This window comes from Macaca thibetana, chromosome 15, assembly GCF_024542745.1.
Source record: "Macaca thibetana thibetana isolate TM-01 chromosome 15, ASM2454274v1, whole genome shotgun sequence".
Lineage (NCBI taxonomy): Eukaryota > Metazoa > Chordata > Mammalia > Primates > Cercopithecidae > Macaca > Macaca thibetana.
This window is the reverse complement of record NC_065592.1, coordinates 29410630-29432056: the sequence shown is the minus strand read 5'-3', so window position 1 is coordinate 29432056 and position 21427 is coordinate 29410630. Positions and strand designations below refer to the sequence as shown.

Genomic DNA, 21427 nt, shown 5'->3' with positions numbered 1-21427 from the left:
TAAATTTATACCTCATGGAATTATGTAACACATATCTAATAATTTATGTACCTTGACATTAAAATATGCTAAAAGGAAATTTCACAATGAAAGTTGTTTTTATGAGAATAGTAAATCTAACATAAAATCTATACTTTCATATGGACCATAATGAACACTTTTTTTCACAGTAAATCCACACAATAAATGTAATGTCTAATAAATAATATACATAATGCATTTCACATCTAGTAAATATATATTTATTTTATTTAGAAACTTGGTTCTACTTTTCTCATAGTATGTGTCTACCATTCTGGTCACAAGTTTTTACTATGATTCAACTCCAGGTGTCACTAACATGAGATTTGGAATTTTAAATAAAGAAATGTAGGATACAGGTGCATAATTTTAATACGGTCTATGGAAATGCAACCATAGGCAGACAGTGGAGAGGAAAGAGCATGAGAAAGAAAATGGGAACCAGGCCAGCAATCTGGATGTGGTTCCAGCTGTTGAATACACACCCTTGGTTAGGGGTGATGAGTTTGCTGGTCTGCAGTTGGTCTCACATCATGTGGGCTTCTTAGAGTATAAGCTGAGAGCAATTTGTTTCAAGATACACGTGATGTGGCCCCTAAACATAGGCCTGGGACAACCAGTGTTGCATGGATTTGAGATACAGAAAATATGTGAGTTGTTCCAAATGATTACTACTGTAAATTATGTTAAACATTTTCATGTCTCTATGGAAATTGTTTTTAGATACACATAAAGTTATGGTTCCTTTGAAATGTTATCAGGATTTCACTAAACTTTTTAAGATATAGAAAATTATATACCCACATGTATTAAAATATATATTCAGATATCTTTTTAGTATAATAATGATTTTATGAGTTAGGTACAATGCTGGATGATTTATTTGACCTCAGTACTCTCCATAATAATATTATGGGGTCATTGCTATTTATAAAGTAGTAAATCCTAGTCTATTTTATTAGAATATATCATCAGTATTATAATAATTATAATGTGGGTTAACAAGGGAATTGAGAATAAGATCACTGTTTCTAAACTATTTTTGTGAGAAGGTGCTGAAAACTGCGACTCTTGATTTAAGATATACACTTACAGAAATCTCCAAACTGCTTTCCACAGTGGCTGAACTAATTGACATTCCTAAAAGAAGTGTATAAGCATGCTGTGTTTTTCTATAACCTTGCCAGCATGTGTTATTTTTTGACGCTTTAATAACAGCCATTCTGGCCGAAGGCAGTGACTCAGGCCTGTAATCCCAGCACTTTGGGAGGCTGGGGCAGGTGGATTACCGGAGGTCAGGAGTTTGAGACCAGCCTGACCAATATGGTGAAACCCCGTCTCTACTAAAAATACAAAAAATTAGCCGGGCATGGTGGCATGCGCCTGTAGTCTCAGCTACTTGGGAGGCTGAGACAGGAGAATTGTTTGAACCTGGGAGACAGAGGTGGTAGTGAGCTGAGCTCATGCCACTGCACTCCAGCCTGGGTGACAGAGTGAGACTCCATCTCAAAAAATACAAAAATTAAAAAAAAAAAAGCCATTCTGACTGGTGTGAGATGGTATCTCATTGTCGTTTTGATTGGACTTTTCTGATGATTAGTGATGATGAGGTTTTTTTCGTGTTTGTTGGTTGCTATTGTCTTCTTAGAGAAGTGTCTGTTTGTGTCCTTTGCCCACTATTTAATGAGGTTATTTGTGTTTTGCTTGTTGATTTGTTTAAGCTCCTTATAGATTCTGAGTACTAGGCCTTTGTCAGATGCATAGTTTTCAAGTATTTTCTCCCATTTTGTAGGTTGTCTGTTTACTCCATTGATGCTTTCTTTTGCAGTGCAGAAGCTCTTCAATTTAATTAGGTCCGACTTGTTAATTTTTGTTTTTGTTGCAATTGCTTTTGGGAACTCAGCCATAAATCCTTTGCCAAGGCCGATGTCAAGAAGGGTATTTCCTGGGTTTTCTTATAGGATTTTTATAGTTTAAAGTTTTACATTTAAATCTTTAATGCATCTCAAATTAATTTTTGTATACGGTAAAAGGTTGGGGTCCAGCTTCATTCTTCTGCATATGGTTGGCCAGTAATCCCAGCAATCCCATTACTGGGTATACATCCAGAGAAAAATAAATCATTCTACCAAAAAGACACATGCACTTGTGTGTTCATCCCAGTGCTATTTACAATAGCAAAGACATGGAATACACCTACATGCCCATCAATGGTGGATTAAAGAAAATGTGGTACTTATAGATCATGGAATATTATGCAGTCATAAAAACCCCACAAAATCATGTCCTTTGCAGCAACACGGATGCAGCTGCAGGCCATTATTCTAAGTGAATTAAAGCAGGAACAGAAAGCCAAATACTGCATGTTCTCTCTTAAAGTGGGAGCTAAACATTGAGTATGCATGGAATAAAAATAGGAACAATAGATGCTAGGTACTATTAGAGGGGAGAAGAAAGGCGGTGTGGGCTGAAAAACTAGCTATTAGGTACTATTCTCACAACCTGGGTGACGGAATTATCTGTCCTCCAAACCTCAGCATCTTGCAATATATCCGTGTAACAAAACTGCACTTGTACTCTCTGAATTAATAAAAGTTGAAATTATTTAAGTCATAAATAAAAAGATTTTGAATGCTAAAAAATAACACTTAAATATGTATTTATTTAAGTAAAAAGGAGAGGCATAGTAGTCCATAATAATTTCAAGGATACATGTGCCTAAAGTCCACAGTTAGTAATAATTATACACACACATATTCACACACACACATGAAAATCCACAGAAGATAGCATATACACTTCATAAATTCAGTAAAATATTAGTAAAAAGCTTGGGGAGGACCTTGTATTTGTAGTAGGCTTTACATATTTTCTGTCATTTCCTCACCTCTATTTATAAAAATGAAGAAACAGGTTCAGTGAAGTTAAATGTCTTGTCCAAAGTCACACATAGCTGGCGAAGATGGGAACACGCCTGCCTGTTTTATAAAGCAATTACATACTGCCATATTGATATCTTGTTCTCCTTACATAACAGGATAAGGACAAGAACACTTTCCCAATGCATATAAGTAATATTAGAAAATTTGCTTCTTCAATATGTTTATAATATCCTATAAATGTATCTTTGACACATTCCAAATTTATCTCGGTGATGATATCGTAATGATTCAAAGTTTCATATTGTTAAAAACAAGAAACCTTCCCCTTACCTGTGTAACCTGATGGGCACTCACAGATGAATTCCCCAACTAGGTCTTTACAAACTCCATTGTTGAGGCAAGGCAGTGGACTGCATTCATCGATGTCTGTTTCACACTTTAAGCCTACAATGTAAACCACATACTGAGGGACAATCCAAGGATGGGATTAACTGAAACAGAACTATGATCATTTAAAGGTAATTATCTCAATAATCAGAATTTTTAAGTGGGTAGCGGTAAAGAAAAGGGCAATATTCATTAAGTGCTACCATCTATTAAGTATTTAATGAATGTACTACCTCTTTCTAAGCAAACAAATTTAAGATTTTCTTACTTTTTTTTTTTTTTAAGGAGTCTCTATCATCCAGGCTGGAGTGCAGTGGCGTGATCTCGGCTCACTGCAAGCTCTGCCTCCCGGGTTCACGCCATTCTCCACCTCAGCCTCTGGAGTTGCTGGGACTACAGGTGCCCGCCACCGTGCCCGGCTAATTTTGTTTTTGTATTTTTAGTAGAGATGGGGTTTCACCGTGTTAGCCAGGATGGTCTCGATCTCCTGACCTCGTGATCCACCCACCTCGGCCTCCCAAAATGCTGGGATAACAGGTGTGAGCCATCGTTCCGGGCCAAGATACTCTTATAAAGATACATAGAAGATAGCAAAAGATCCCAAATTGGAAGTGGGTTGGGGGCACTTGGAAGCATAAAATGGAGCCAGGAATTACGCTAATTTCAAAGTGAAAGCTACAATATAATCTGTACTTGCTACCAAGGTCACCTGGCTGAGGGGTGGAGGTAGGGCTAAAGCCTGCCAGATCGCAGCTCACATGCCAGGTGTCCCAGAGTGGCTGCATCTTCCCACAGGGAGCACATGGGCTTTCTAGGGGCTAGCTGTGCTGGAAACCCATTTTATTTCTCAGGGGCCTCCTCACTAGCATCAGCATTACCTGGGAACACAATAAAAATACAAATTCTCAGGCTGTACTCCAGACCTACTGAATCAGAAATTCTGGGGCTGGGGTCCAGCAATCTGTGTTTTTAACAAGCCTTCCAGATGATTCTGATGCACATGACTATTTGAGAACCACTGTTCTATATTATGCCCTCTCTCAACCACCACTAATTTACAGAATTCCCAAACAAGATCCTTTATTTCTTATGGAACATCAAGGTAAATATTTTTATAAAAATTCATAAGACACACACGCACACAACACGAGCCAGCTATACTGGAATGCCAATATTCTAGATAGATCTCGACTATACTTTGTTTTTTGACTTTCATTTTGCTTATCTTGTGGTGAATTCCTTTACTTAAATACTATTTCTCATTACAAACTTTCAAGTTGGTTGTATAACATTGAAAAAAAAAACTGTCTACAATAAAACGATTATTTTAAATTAATTGCAATTTTAAGGTATATTTCATTTCCCCTCAAAAATTATGTTTCTGGACTCAAGTCGACTGTGAACCAAACTGTTAAAAACCCCCATAATTCTTACATAATTCCTACATAATAAAGTCCAAAGCCAAATTGTTTTTCTAAGCACAGCTTCCAGAAAGCTAGAAACAAAGCAACAAATCATAGCTATTCACAAGAACTTCTATTAGTGTGTAGCATATGAGAGAAACTGCCAGTTCATTTAAAAATGTTTATACTGGACAATCTGTTCTATGTGGAGTATCACGCATATAATTTTTGACAGAATGAAACTTTGAACATGACCCCTGGAATTGTATTTCAATTTAAATTGTAGGTTATGATAAAGACTCATAGGGAAGATGAGTCGTTATTCTTTATCCAAAATGGGCAAAGAAAACCGTCATTTGTGAAGTATGTATAATTTTTTTCTCCTATTATCTTGTTCAACAAATTTTGGCACATTTACATAGTCTAATGTATCTTACCAGATATATTTAATATACTAAAGTTTGATACTGCAAGTCATAATGATTTCATATAAAAATATTAAAATCTACATTCCTCTCTGTTATTTACCTGTATATCCAAGTGGACAGAGACAAACATAACCACGCCCAAGTTGTTGGCAGGTTCCACTATTGTGGCAAGGGTTTAAGAAGCATTCATGGAAAACCTACCAGTAGCATAAAAAAATCAATCAGAGACAAAGCACTCTATGTATTTCAAAGCAGTCCTGATTAGAGTCAGAGGGTTTGCAACATTAGACAGCTCGTTCCTGTTTCCAGGTAAGTTCATTCAAGCTAGCTGGGTTGCTGCCTGAATAACACTGGTGCCTGCCATATAGGGGAGCAAATGATATATATCATTCTTGGGTGATGTTCTGGTAAACCTAAGGAGCATTTCTAAATGCTGGCTGCATGCTAGAATACAACTGATATTTTAAAAGTATACTAAGGTCAGGGCCTCAACTCCGATCAGCTAAATCAGGATCTCTGGGAGTGAAGTCTATACATTACTGTCTTAAAAACGTGGCCAGGATTCTGTTATGCCTCCATGTGACAGCCACTGCTTTAGGAGATCCTACAAACTCCTATGTCCACTAGGCTCAGTTTGAAATATGACTTCTAGAGTCCTAACAAGTCATTATGTTTGGACTGGGCTGTAGGAAGTTGAAATCAGAAATATATCCCCATTATCCATGAAAATACTAAAAGGCAAGGAATTCATGACATTGGGCAAGGTGAATTCGGAGTAATGACTGAATCTATTAAAGTAATCAAGACTTAAAAACTAGTCTTTTAAAAAAATACAGATTTGGTTTAGCTATATTAATTTATGTTTAATTTTTAAGAATTCATACCTTTTCCCAAGAAATCTTTTTTTTTTTCCCCGCTGGCGAAGAAATTTAAATAATTTTCATGAAAGTTGGGTAACTCTTCCTGCCAATTAGAAAAGCCCTTTCGTTAAACCAAATTCCCTTACTCAAATGATGGGTTGTGCTTGTGGTAAGTGTTTATAGTGAATCAAAAGGCTCCCCGTATCTACTCATTCTTATTGCCAGGCATTTCTGGGAAAAACTCTCATTTTTGGTACTTAGAACATCTAATGTTGCATTTTGGGAATGTTCTAAATAGGAGTCATTGTAAATACAATTATTCATTTATAAAATTCATAGATCTTGATTACCTAAAATTTCAATCCTGGTCCTTTTCCTGTGTGTGACATGTAAAATGACAAATTGCTTTCCAAGCATTCCACTAGAGAAAATTTTATGGAAAATGAACTTGCCTGACTGCTGATTTCATGTCTCTTTTTAATATGTCCAAGAGAGGCAGGGGGAACCACACTTTCCTCTGCTGCTGAGAAAGTTGAACTGAAACCTAATCAATTAATAGAAAAACATGTCAGTGTGGTACATATGGCAGTAAGTGGACTACATCTAACACTATAGTCAAGATTCTGGTTGTTAGAGTCGGTAAAGCCACATATATTTTGTTTGACTTATATTTTAAAAAAGAAAACAGAGATGGATGGCATACATCATTACATCCTAGACTCTTAGAAAGAAATTTAGAAATTATCAAGTTCAGTGTTTCCAAAACAAGACTCTTTGTGCCATGGTCATCAAAAATACCTCAGAAGGACAATTTAACAAGTCCAGACGCCCAAATTCACCGAAAATAGTAGTATTCAGAACTGAAGCTACAACAGAGACAGGGAAAAGTAAGAGTCCAACATAGGATTCCATAAGAAATGAAGTTTACTTACTTGAACATTCTGTGATGGATCTGGAACCAGCAAACGGGGTAGTTCCATAAAAGGGACAGGCCAGGCAGAAGGCCTTCCCTGCATCAGGTTGGTAATAGTCGCGAGGACATGGATGACAGGGCATTAACCCAGAACGTGAGAATTTTCCCTCTGGACAAGGAACTGCGGAGGTAAAAACAAATCGTATGTGCATATAAAGTAACACACTCTACCTTTGAAAGAAGTGATTTAATCTTTGCATATAAGAAACCTACTGAATTACCTATATAATCTCTTCCATATATTTAATACCCTTGTCATCTTATCACCCAGGTAAATGTTTTGTTGGGTTTCCTTCCTGTCTTTAATCACACACATTAATTTAATGAGGTTTAGAATTGGCCATATTATTCTGATTTTTCCACCTAAAACAATATCGTGTTTCCCAAATCATTCCCCCAGATCATTATATAGATTTTAATAAAAGAAAAATGTTGCATCTCATTGACAGACCATGATTGATTTAACGTTTTTTCTACTATTGGATATTTAGATTGTTTTCATTTGTTTGCCATTATAAATAATGATGAAGTAAATTTTTTACATAACCTTTGTATTTAGCTCTGATTATTTCCTTGGGATAACAGTTGACTTTGAGTGGTTGAATTAGAATAATTGGATTTGAGTAGTTGAATAGTTAGGTCTAAAGATTTGAAAAGAATAAAGCCATTGATATATAGTGCCAAATCATTAAATAAGTAGTTCCAATTTATACTCCCAATAGTAGTGTATGAAATCACTCTTTTCACTGCATGCTCTTCAGCACTGGCATTATTAATTTTTTTCCAATTTGGGATGAAAATGGAATTATAGTTATTTTAATTTGCATTTTGATAAATGAAGTTGCTTTCTTCTACTTATTAGAAATTTTATTTCTCCTGAATAGTCTATTATTTATGGAGGATTTTTAATGTTTCTATATATTAAGAATATGAATCCTTTGACATACTTAGACTAATTATTTTTGCCAGTTTGTGTTTTGCCTGTTAATTTTGTTTAACTGCTTTCATGAGCAAGTAATTATTACTCCTCCTTATTTAATACTAAAATAATGTAAGGTAATATATTTAACTATGCAAGTAGCTTTAGTGAAATCGGTAGTTTTATCATTAGTATTTTTGTTTGCTATTTTCTAAGTAATAAGAATTGTAATTTGATTTTTTGACACAATTATTTTCAGAAAGATGGCTTAAAATGTATAAATATTTGAAATTTGTATATGAGTTTTTATTAATTTGTTTTTAATCATCTTATGGTCAGAGAATTTATGTTGCATAACTGCTACCTTTTGAATTTTGAGATTTTTTTGTTCACTATATCTAATTAAAAATAATAAATACTTCATTGAAAGTGTTATCACCATAGAGTAAAAATTATAATGCGTATTATTAGTTCAGCCTTATCAATCATGTACTATAAGTTCTCTGTGTCTTTACTGATTGCCTACTTGATCTTTATAAATTCAAGGGAGTGGCGGGGCATGGTGGCTCAGGCCTGTAATCCCCAGCACTTGGGAAGCTGAGGTAGGCAAATCACTTGAGGTCAGGAGTTCCAAACCAGCCTGGCCAACATGGCGAAACACCATCTCTACTAAAAGTACAAAAATTAGCTAGTGTGGTGGCAGGCACCTGTAATCCCAGCTACTCAGGAGGCTAAGGCAGAATTGCTTGAACCCGGGAGGCAGAGGTTGCAGTGAGATGAGATGGCACCACTGCACTCCAGCCTGAGCAACGGAGCAAGACTCCGTCTAAAAAAATAAAAAAATAAAAAAAAAAAAATTCAAGGAAGGTATTAAAATCTTCCATGAAAATTTTATTTTTACAATTTATCATTGTGAGACATACAGATTTTGTTGTATTTTGCTGCTGTTATTTGATGACAAAGCTTTATTATGACTAACTTATACTGCTTGTGAACTTCGTAAAAATAACTCTTTCCTCATGTGATGCTATTGGGCTTTGAATTGAACTTTTTCATAAACTCACTTTACCACCCCCCTACTTGCTTGTTTTTTTGTATTCATTGGTCTGGAAATCTTATTTTTAACCTTTCACTGTCATTTGTGTTAAGCTTTTTGTAAAGAACATTCATTTGAGAATTGTCATTTAACCAAATCTGAAATTCTCTTGCCAAATAATGAGTGGAATATTAACCAAATTAAAAATGGCCTCAAACATAAAACAAACTTGGATTTTCTTCCATGATGTTTTGTTGCATTTGGCAGAGGGTAGGGGGACAGAGTACTCATGATTTAATTCTTTGGTTGGGGTTTTAGACAGCAACCCAAGTATGAATTCAGATTGGGTGTGCCCTTTCCTTGGATGAACTGGCATCATATGGGTAGATATTAAAGCCATTATAAACTAAGAAAACTATCAAAAATACTAAGACTTGTCTGCATAAATGTAAGTATGGAAGACAGAACACAAAAAGTAGCTGCTCAGGATGTCAGCATTCTTATCATTTAGGGTTTGGTGTCCTTACAATAAAAATAGTACAGCAGAGATAATTAGCAGTATGGTTGAAAAATTTAGAGATGGACTGAGGTTCAAGGGAGCAGGGTATGTCATGTCGTAGCATCTCTTTTTTACTGACTTGAGAAAAAAAACAAAGCATTTGTGATAATCTCAAGACATCTAGATGGGAAATTTAAAACAAAAATAGCCAGACAAATTTTTTGCTAAAGACTCTTTTACGCAATTAACAAAAGAGCTCAATGAAGAGATGGTAATTCAATCAAGAGATGGCAGAAAATATCATAGATTTTAATGCAAATTTAGAAAAAAATATTTCTTGCAGGTTTGGTCTTTACATGCATAAAATTTACATTTTTAAACTGTTTTTATTTCACTAAGAACAAGCTAATTTACTGTTTGATTGATCTCAGAGTGCTAGGTAGCGCTCTGTTATTCACACAAACTGTAAACTTGCTTAGTTTAAAATGGGTTTCCTCAATCTTCAGTTTCTAAAAGTGATTGCCTATTTGGAAAAGGTAAGTCACACACAGCTAATTAGTTAACTGAAAGCATCAATCTTCCGCTGGTAAAAGTACAAAATTTTGTTTGGGAGAGTATCTCTGAGTATGTATGAAATGCTGAAAAGATAAATTCCATCAGCAAAACTCAGGATGCTGTAATGAATTAAACCTTTTTTTACATATAATTTTCAGCACAAAGATGCTCAAAAAGATGTTTATGCCCCTAGAAACTGACAGAAGGTAAAAACTTATACTAAGATGCAATAGTAATAAAATACTAACATTTCAAATAAATAAATCTATTAGCTTCTAAAAACACCTAACTCATCATTGTAATGTCTATACCTTTTAGCATAGAAAATACAAAATAAATTTGCATGTGCAATTAGTTTAAGTTATTGTCCAAGGGCAGACATTGCCATCAGAAATATATTTTCCTGCAGTGGTCAATGAGCATTTAATAGAGTATGTATATATGCAGTAAACATATATTCACACACACATATATATGTATAAACATACACATGTACATAATAGTGGCACTATCTAGTACGTAATACAGTACTAAACACATACGCATACACACACCCATAAATACACAATTCCTAATGAACCGGTGTCATGAGAAAAGAGGGGTGAATGTTTCATTTTGATTCTTGGCCAAAGAAACTAGTCTCCCAGTCAAGAAAAATGGAACAAAACCCTCTTTTCACCTCCTCTATTGGAGAGAGAGAGAAAAAAATAATCTAAGTATACCAAAACGATATTAAAATCAAATCACAAACAGTGCATGGAAATGACCAGGAAAAAAATGTCATATCACTTGTGCTGCTCTCTGACAGTGTTAAGGGCAACACATACAGACCTGGAGCCAAGTGGATTTTGCCTTTTCAATGGGTTTTCTGACTACAATTAATAATACTATATTGTATACTAGAAATTTGCTAAGAGAATTTCAGCTTCTCTTACCACACACACACACACAAAGAAGGGCAACTATGTGAGATGATGTATATGTTCATAAGAATATCATAATATCATTTTGTACACCTTAATTGTAGATCATTTTAAATAAATAAATCAGTTTCCTAAGATGAGGTCAGAGATCAATGACTTCCTGAGCCTCCTTTTAACTTCATTCTGGAGAGTCAGGGTAAAAGGTGGTGTCACCCAGTCTAAACATCATCTTTTCTTCTCCTACAGGATCATATATTAACAACAACAACAACAACAAGTCACCTGTGGAATTCTTCAGATAAAAATTATTTTTAATGAATGAAAAATTTCAGACTCTTGTGTACCTACAAACACAAGAATACGTAATAAACTAAGAAGTTATAAAAAGCAAAATGTACAAATACATTACTTTAACAAACTAATATACTTTGATACTTAAACATGATTGCTGTCTTGAATAATAATATTTTAAGTTCCACATGATAGAGAAATACAAAACCAATGTCTTGGCAAAAAATAAGGTAAATGGTACACTATAAAAATAAATCAATACTGAAAGATAGAAAATAAATCAATAACAAAAATAATAAATCAATACCAAAAGAGAAAATAAAGAAAAAGGAAGGAAAGAAAGAAAGAAAAAGGCAGAAAGAAAAGCAGATAAGAGAAAGAAAGAAGGAAAAGCAGGTGAAAGGAAAAGAAAAAGGCAAAAAGAAAGAGAAAGGGAAAGAAGGAAAGAGAAAGGCAAAAGCAAGCAAACAAGAAAGAGAGAAAGGAGTTAAAAATTAAGAAAAAATATATATAAGGGACCGTTTTAGAACTTATACATATTTAAGCTTAAAATAAAATGTTTATCCAGCACCGCAGAAGAATGTTAACTTTTGTCATTTGTAATTCCCACTCATGAGAAGCAGAATGTGGTTAAACTTATGCTAGGAATATTAGGAGAGTAGGGCCAGAAATTTAGAGACTTTCTGGGAATTATAACGCCTTAATTATAATAATTTAGTATTACACAAACCTCAAGGTTTATTTAGAAAGCTAAGAGAAAAAAAATGTCAAATATGAACTTGATTCACTATAAAAATCCTAGTTGCTTTTGTGGTTGGAGGAAGTGGGCAGGAAGAGAGAATTTTTTACTGTGGACTTTCTGCCAAAATTAGTTCTTATATTGACAAAATGAAAGAGTCTCTAGCAGATCTATTTCAATCAGAATGTGAAGGTTTGAGAGACTTTTAATTAAAAGATTAAAAGATTGGGGGGCACGCAAGATGGCCGAATAGGAACAGCTCCAGCGACACAAAAGACGGGGGACTTTTGCATTTTCAACTGAGGAACGCAGCTCATCGCCAGCAATGGAACAAAGCTGTACGGAGAACGACTTTGACGAGCTGAGAGAAGAAGGCTTCAGTCGATCAAACTTCTCAGAGCTAAAGGAGGAACTATGTACCCAGCGCAAAGAAACTAAAAACCTTGAAAAAAGAATGCAAGAATGGATAACTAGAATAACCAATGCAGAGACGTCCATAAACGAACTGATCGAGATGAAAACCATGACAAGAAAACTACGTGACAAATGCACAAACTTCAGAAACTGACACGATCAACTGGAAGAAAGAGTATCAGCAATTGAAGATCAAATGAATGAAATGAAGCGAAAAGAGACGTTTACAGTAAAAAGAAATGAACAAAGCCTCCAAGAAATATGGGATTATGTGAAAAGACCAAATCTATGTCTGATTGGTGTGCCTGAAAGTGACAGGGAGAATGGAACCAAGTTGGAAAACACTCTGCAGGATATTATCCAGGAGAACTTCCCCAACCTAGCAAGGCAGGCCAACATTCAAATTCAGGAAATACAGAGAATGCCACAAAGATACTCCTCGAGAAGAGCAACTCCAAGACACATAATTGTCAGATTCGCCAAAGTTGAAATGAAGGAAAAAATGTTCAGGGCAGCCAGAGAGAAAGGTAGGGTTACCCACAAAGGCAAGACCATCAGACTAACAGCAGATCTCTCAGCAGAAACTCTCCAAGCCAGAAGAGAGTGGGGGCCAATATTCAACATTCTTAAAGAAAAGAATTTTAAACCCAGAATTTCATATCCAGCCAAACTAAGTTTCATAAGTGAAGGAGAAATAAAATCCTTTACAGAAAAGCAAATGCTTAGAGATTTTGTTACCACCAGGCCTGCCCTATAAGAGATCCTGAAGGAAGCACTAAACATGGAAAGGAACAACCAGTACCAGCCATTGCAAACACATGCCAAAATGTAAAGACCATCGATGTTAGGAGGAAACTGCATCAACTAACTAGCAAAATAACCAGCTAATATCATGATGACAGGATCAAGTTCACACATAACAATATTAACCTTAAATGTAAATGGACTAAAGGGTCCAATTAAAAGACACAGACTGGCAAATTGGATAAAGAGTCAAGACCCCTCAGTTTGCTGTATTCAGGAGACCCATTCTCACATGCAGAGACACACATAGGCTCAAAAGAAAGGGATGGAGGAAGATCTACCAAGCAAATGGAAAACAAAAAAAGGCAGGGGTTACAATCCTAGTCTCTGATAAAACAGACTTTAAACCATCAAGGATCAAAAGAGACAAAGAAGGCCATTACAGAATGGTACAGGGATCAATTCAACAAGAAGAGCTAACTATCCTAAATATATATGTACCCAATACAGGAGCACCCAGATTCATAAAGCAAGTCCTTAGAGACTTACAAAGAGACTTAGACTCCCACACAATAATAATCAGAGATTTTAACACCCCACTGTCAACATGAGACAGATGAATAAGACAGAAAGTTAACAAGGATATCCAGGAATTGAACTCATCTCTGCACCAAGCAGACCTAATAGACATCTACAGAAATCTCCACCCCAAATCAACAGAATATACATTCTCAGCACCACATCGCAGTTTTTCCAAAATTGACCACATAGTTGGAAGTAAAGCACTCCTCAGCAAATGTACAAGAACAGAAATTATAACAAACTGTCTCTCAGACCACAGCGCAATCAAACTAGAACTCAGGACTAAGAAACTCAATCGAAACTGATCAACTACATGGAAATTGAACAACCTGCTCCTGAATGACTGCTGGGTGCATAATGAAATGAAGGGAGAAATAAAGACGTTCTTTGAAACCAATGAGAACAAAAATACAACATACCAGAATCTCTGGGACACATTTAAAGCAGTGTGTAGAGGGAAATTTATAGCACTAAATGCCCACAAGAGAAAGCAGGAAAGATCTAAAATTGACACCCTAACATCACAATTAAAAGAACTGGAGAAGCAAGAGCAAACACATTCAAAAGCTAGCAGAAGGCAAGAAATACTAAGATCAGAGCAGAACTGAAGGAGATAGAGACACAAAAACCCTTAAAAAAAAAAAATCAATGAATCCAGGAGCTGGTTTTTTTGAAAAGATCAACATAATTGATAGACCGCTAGCAAGACTAATAAAGAAGAAAAGAGAGAAGAATCAAATAGTCACAACAAAAAATGAGAAAGGGGATATCACCACTGACCCCACAGAAATACAAACTACCATCAGAGAATACTATAAACACCTCTACGCAAATGAACTAGAAAACCTAGAAGAAATGAATAATTTCCTGGACACTTACACTCTCCCAAGACTAAACCAGGAAGAAGCTGAATCCCTGAATAGACCAATAGCAGGCTGTGAAATAGGCAATGATTAATAGCCTACCAACCAAAAAGAGTCCAGGACCAGATGGATTCACAGCTGAATTCTACCAGAGGTACAAGGAGGAGCTGGTACCATTCCTTCTGAAACTATTCCAATCAATAGAAAAAGAGGGAATCCTCCCTAACTCATTTTATGAGGCCAGCATCATCCTGATACCAAAACCTGGCAGAGATACAACAAAAAAAGAGAATTTTAGACCAATATACCTGATGAACATCAATGCAAAAGTCCTCAGTAAAATACTGGCAAACCAAATCCAGCAGCACATCAAAAAGCTTATCCACCATGATCAAGTGGGCTTCATCCCTGGGATGCAAGGCTGGTTCAACATACGCAAATCAATAAATGTAATCCAGCATATAAACATAACCAAAGACAAAAACCACATGATTATCTCAGTAGATGCAGAAAAGGCCTTTGACAAAATTCAACAGACCTTCCTGCTAAAAACTCTCAATAAACTAGGTATTGATGGAATGTATCTCAAAATCATAAGAGCTATGTATGACAAGCCCACAGCCAATATCATACTGAATGGGCAAAAACTGGAAGCATTCTCTTTGAAAACTGGCACAAGACAAGGATGCCCTCTCTTACCACTCCTATTCAATATAATGTTGGAAGTTCTGGCTAGGGCAACCAGGCAAGAGAAAGAAATAAAGGGTATTCAGTTAGGAAAAGAAGAAGTCAAATTGTCCCTCTTTGCAGATGACATGATTGTATATGTAGAAAACCCCATCATCTCAGCCCAAAATCTCCTTAAGCTGATTAGCAACTTCAGCAAAGTCTCAGGATACAAAATCAATGTGCAAAAATCACAAGCATTCATATACACCAGTAACAGACAAACAGAGAGCCAAATCATGAATGAACTTCCATTCACAATAGCTTCAAAGAGAATACAATACCTTGGAATCCAACTTACAAGGGATGTAAAGGACCTCTTCAAGGAGAACTACAAACCACTGCTCAGTGAAATAAAAGAGGACACAAACAAATGGAAGAACATACCATGCTCATGGATAGGAAGAATCAATATTGTGAAAATGGCCATACTGCCCAAGGTAATTTATAGATTCAATGCCATCCCTATTAAGCTACCAATGACTTTCTTCACAGAATTGGAAAAAAAAACTGCTTTAAAGTTCATATGGAACCAAAAAAGAGCCCACATTGCCAAGACAATCCTAAGCCAAAAGAACAAAGCTAGAGGCATCATGCTACCTGACTTTCAACTATACTACAAGGCTACAGTAATCAAAACAGTATGGTACTGGTACCAAAACAGAGATATAGACCAATGGAACAGAACAGAGCCCTCAGAAATAATACCACACATCTATAGCCATCTGATCTTTGACAAACCTGACAAAAACAAGAAATGGGGAAAGGATTCCCTATTTAATAAATGGTGCTGGGAAAACTGGCTAGCCATAAATAGAAAGCTAAAACTGGATCCTTTCCTTACTCCTTATGTGAAAATTAATTCAAGATGGATTAGAGACTTAAATGTTAGACCTAATACCATAAAAACCCTAGAAGAAAACCTAGGTAATACCATTCAGGTCATAGGCATGGGTAAGGACTTCATGTCTAAAACACCAAAAGCAATGGCAACAAAAGCCAAAATTGACAAATGGGATCTAATTAAACCAAAGAGCTTCTGCACAATAAAAGAAACTAGAACAGGCAACCCACAGAATGGGAGAAAATGTTTGCAATATACTCATCTGAGAAAGGGCTAATATCCAGAACCTACAAGGAACTCAAACAAATTTACAAAAAAAAAAAAAAAAAAAAAAAGCAAACAACCCCATCAAAAAGTGGGCAAAGGATATGAGCAGACACTTCTCAAAAGAAGACATTCATACAGCCAACAGACACATGAAAAAATGCTCATCATCACTCGCCATCAGAGAAATGCAAATCAAAACCACAATGAGATACCATCTTATACCAGTTAGAATGGCAATCATTAAAAAGTCAGGAAACAACAGGAGCTGGAGAGGATGTGGAGAAATAGGAACACTTTTACACTGTTGGTGGGGACTGTAAACTAGTTCAACCATTGTGGAAAACAGTATGGCGATTCCTCAAGGATCTAGAACTAGAAATTCCAATTGACCCAGCCATGCCATTACTGGGTATATACCCAAAAGATTGTAAATCATGCTGCTATAAAGACACATGCACACATATGTTTATTGCGGCACTATTTACAATAGCAAAGACTTGGAATCAACCTAAATGTCCATCCGTGACAGACTGGATCAAGAAAATGTGGCACATATATACCATGGAATACTATGCAGCCATAAAAAAGGATGAGTTCATGTCCTTTGCAGGGACATGGATGCAGCTGGAAACCATCATTCTCAGCAAACTATCACAAGAACAGAAAACCAAACACCACATGTTTTCACTCATAGGTGGGAACTGAACAATGAGATCACTTGGACACAGGAAGCAGAACATCACACACCTGGGCCTATTGTGGGGAGGGGGCAGGGGGAAGGGATAGCATTAGGAGATAACCTAATGTAAATTACGAGTTAATGGGTGCAGCACACCAACATGGCACATGTATACATATGTAACAAACCTGCATGTTGTGCATATGTTCCCTAGAACTTAAATTAAAAAAACCAAAAAAGATCCAAATATGGTATTATCCAACAGACATGGTTTATGAGTTTCAGTTAGGCCCTAAATTTTCTTCTCTTCAGTGAAACTATTAGGTTGATATTACTTGCCCAATGCCTCAAGTCTCACAGACTTGTATCTACCTTGATTCCACTAGACTGAGATAATTTAAACATATGAAGTATATATGAACATATCATTCAGAATGTGTTTTGCCTGTTTCCTTTTGTCCCAATGCACTTAACTTATAAGGACTACAACTTCCAAGATGCAATGCTGGAAACGCCCCTTCCTGCCCTTGCACATTAACTTTTCCTAGCTCTTGTTTACTGGTAATCTCTAACTGGGTGAAGTCAAGCATGGCTAGTGTGCAGTGCGAGTAGGAAGGGTGCCTATGTGTCTCTGTGTTGTCTGAGAGAAGTAGGGAACCAGTAGGTTGGCTTCTTAAAAACACCATTCATCCAATATGGGTACAGCTTCTTCATTTCTTAGTTGCCATAGACTTTAGGTTTTTAAATGAAACTGTAGAGGTAGGATACACAATTTTTTAAAAAAAATCTTTCATCAAGGAATGTTTGTTCGGTTCCCAGTGAGTAGCAGAGGTAGGCCAACCACCTTTTATTTTTAGTCCGGTTCTATTGACTTTGCAAATTACAGTATTTGCAATTTTTTGGAATTTCTGGAAGTAGGCTGATCTTGACTGTCAGTCCTAGTTTCATTGTCATTCTAAGTTTTCATCTTTTGTTTTTGTTTACATGTTCATGAGTATTTTGCTGGAAAGCATCCCTCAGTACGGATGTTAGTCAGAAATACTTAAAAATTGGAACTCTCATCTTTTTATTTCTATTTAAACCAGTGGTTCTCTATCTGTGGTCCCTGAACCAGTAGAATCAGCATTACTTGAAAACTAGTTGTTAATAGAAATGCAAATTCTCAGACCCCTCCCCAGACCTACCTAATCAAAGACCCTGGAGGTAGGGCCTCGCAATCTGTCTTAAAAAGCTCTCCAGGCTGACATTTGAGAACCAAAATTAGTGGCTCTCAGATTTTCCTAATCACCTCAAATAATCACCTGGGGAAACTTAAGAAAACCAATTCCCAGCCTCTACTCAGATAAGTTAAATCAGAATCTCTGGAAGAGAAGATCAGGTTTCAGTACTTTAAAAATACTCACGTAAATGTGAAGATGATTCTAATGTGCTGCTCGAGTGAATAACCCGTCATGGAAACCTTCAACTCATAGGGAGTGAAATGTAATAACCCACAGAATAAAATATGTTTAGAGTTTCAAGAAATACTAGACAGAACTGCACTTTATAAAGGAGGGAATGAAGTTCCTAGCTTAGATATATTTCTACCATATCACGAAGCCACATGCTTATTACTGTTTGAGGCCTGAGACAAAGTCTTGTACTTCTTTAGTGTTCCTAACCCAGCCCAGTGTTTACACAGCAGGTATTTATACCTAAGTGTTAACTGGCTAAGAAACTAAACAAAAAAACCCTTTTTATGAAGAGACAGTTATTTCCATTCTGTGCACAGAGTAGATGTATGGTTTTGCTGAAAATATGCCACTCCTTCATGCATAGAACCTAGTAGGTTTAAAGAAATATCAGTGCCTAAGGCTTTGATAACCTCCACATGAAGAAATGTTCACGGCTCCTCTTTTCACGGTTGAGGTGTTTTCTGGACATGAGAGGCAGCTCCGGGAACCAAATTTTGGCTGGTAAGTGCCCAGTGGACACGATTCACAAGTCTCAAGTCCGCTGTATGAGTAGGTGCCTTGTTTACACTGAGCTGAAAAGAAAAAGGTAATATTATTATCAACAATGATATTAAGCCGCACAAAATTAGCACTGTGTGGGATAGAGTTTTCTGCAACTTAGGACAGAATGAGGAACCCAGAGGGCTCTTTCTCCTGCTAGCTAAGCATATGCATATTGTGGCACCACCATGCTTCTCTATACTAAGTTTTAGACTATTTCCATTTACTTGCATTATGACCTTTTACAGCGTTTGATGCATAGAACATGTTCAATAAATAGCTGTCAAATGAAGTTAGAAATACATAGCACAGAAGGACACTATGATAGGAACAAGTTGTACACTGGGAATTTGTTCATGTAGAAGTTCTCAATATGTACACTGTTATCCTGAGTGGCGGAAACAAAACCCCAAACCCAGCTAGCGCCTTATAAACTACTCTGACATCTCTGCTTTAAAAAACAACTGGCTGCTCTAAATAAGAACTAGCTCTGCTACCTCCTCTTACCTAGAGACGCCATTTCATGCAAGGGCTGGTGAGGAGTAGAACATAAAAGTAGACGTACCTTCAGGCCCAGAGAGGTGAAGCAACTTTCTAAATTCATAAGGATGATTTGTAGAAGAAGAGGACTTTGGCCAGATGCCCTGACTCCCAGAGTACTGACCTTTCTTTCTGCTTTTGACCGCCAAACAACTCTCCTTTTCACCATTGCTAACATGTTTAGTGCATTTCCAATTATGCAGCACTGCTCTAGAGTTTATATCAGTCATTAAGCACCCACACCTGCATTCAGAACTATGGCAAAGAAGCACGCTTCTCAAATTCCTTATTTTAGGCATGTCTTGCTGCAACCTTAATTATGAGAGAAAATGTTTCCATCAGGAACTCTTATTAAGAATAATAGTTAAAATATTTTGAAAATATTGAATATTTTAGTAGCAAGAATATGTGCGTATGTGCTTGTAGTTATTCATTTCCAAGTAAACGGAGAACTGATCTCATCACATCAGACACTATTCTAACAAAAAGCAATCCAATAATTGCAAAGTGTCATGAAACTTCTTTCCATTAATTAATGTGAGATTCAAGAAAAGAATCCAGGTGATAGATACAGTTTGGATGTGGGTGTCTGCCCAAATCTCATGCTGAAATATAATCCCCAGTGTTGGAGGTAGGGCCTGGTGGAGGTGACTGGATCATGCGGGTGGATTTCTCAGGGCTGGCTTAGCATCATACCCTTGGTGCTGTTCCAGTGCTAGTGAGTGAGTTCTTGTGATACCTTATTGTATAAAATTATGTGGCACCTCCCCTGTCTCTCTTTTTTACTTTATTTTTTTTTTTTTTGAGACAGGGTCTTGCTCTGTCCCTCAGGCTGGAGTACAGTGGTGTGATCATAGCTCACTGCAGCCTCCACCTCCCGGGCTCAAGCAATCCTCCCACCTCAGCCTTCCGAGTAACCGGGACTACAGGTGCACACCACCATGCCTGCTAATTTTTGTATTTTTTGTAGAGGCAGGATTTTGCCATGTTGCCCAGGCTGGTCTTGAACTCCTTGGCTCAAACTGCCTGCCTGCCTCAGCCTCCCAAAGTTCTGGGATTACAGGTGTGAGCCACCACACATTCCCCTCGCCCTGACTCCCTGCCTTGCTCCTACTTTCTCCGTGTGACATGCCTGCTCCTTATTTGCCATGATTGGAAGCTTCCTGAGGCCACCCCAGAAGCAGATGCTGCTATGCTTCCTGTATAGCCTGCAAAACTATGAGCCAATTAAAACTCTTTTCTTTATAAATTACTCAGTCTCAAGTATTCCTTTATAGCAATGTCAGAATGGCCTAATACACCAGGCTAACTGATGAATGCAGATTGGAGTTTAACTTAGAGCAATGGAATATTTCCAAAAGAAAAGCTAAATGGACTTCGTTAAAGTGGGGGAAACACTCAGGTAATATTTTATGTTTAAAAGAAAGAAAAAATAAATAACATTGCTTTCTGTACACTATTATTTCATTTTATTTGCCATTTAGATTTCAGGACTGTGATGGGGCTTAGGACATCCTACCTGCAAATATTGTACCTTGCCTTGGCATACTGAATATTTCAAGCTAAAGGAAATTTGAGAAAACCATAGAAGCAGGAAAGCGTCTCTGAACTTCTGCCTTTCTTTCCTTTAGGAGATTGTAAAACCTAGAAATAATTCTCTCACCTTCCCCTTTGAAGCAGACTGTAAAACCCTCATGTGAGGAATGCCCACCCTAAAACAGGTGGGCAAGAGGAAAAAAATATTCCTATCCCTGAAGACACAGGGACACACTGAAGAACCTGAACAATCAAGAGTTGCTAAGCTCCACTTAACTTATTCTCAATAGATCATTCTTCTCCACAAGTATCCTCTTCTTCA

At 36.7% G+C, this 21427-nt stretch overlaps 1 protein-coding gene across 1 annotated transcript in view; it reads right to left on the bottom strand.

Moving 5' to 3' along the window:
* Nucleotides 1-21427, bottom strand: part of SVEP1 (sushi, von Willebrand factor type A, EGF and pentraxin domain containing 1) — a 225919-nt gene that overhangs the window by 95089 nt on the left and 109403 nt on the right. Inside the window, exons 18-22 of the mRNA XM_050761409.1 lie at nt 18900-19061; nt 6914-7075; nt 6434-6525; nt 5222-5318; nt 3234-3347 (exon numbers count right to left, since the gene is read on the bottom strand). Coding sequence (XP_050617366.1) covers nt 3234-3347; nt 5222-5318; nt 6434-6525; nt 6914-7075; nt 18900-19061 — 627 coding nt within the window. The remainder of the gene's footprint in view (nt 1-3233; nt 3348-5221; nt 5319-6433; nt 6526-6913; nt 7076-18899; nt 19062-21427) is intronic.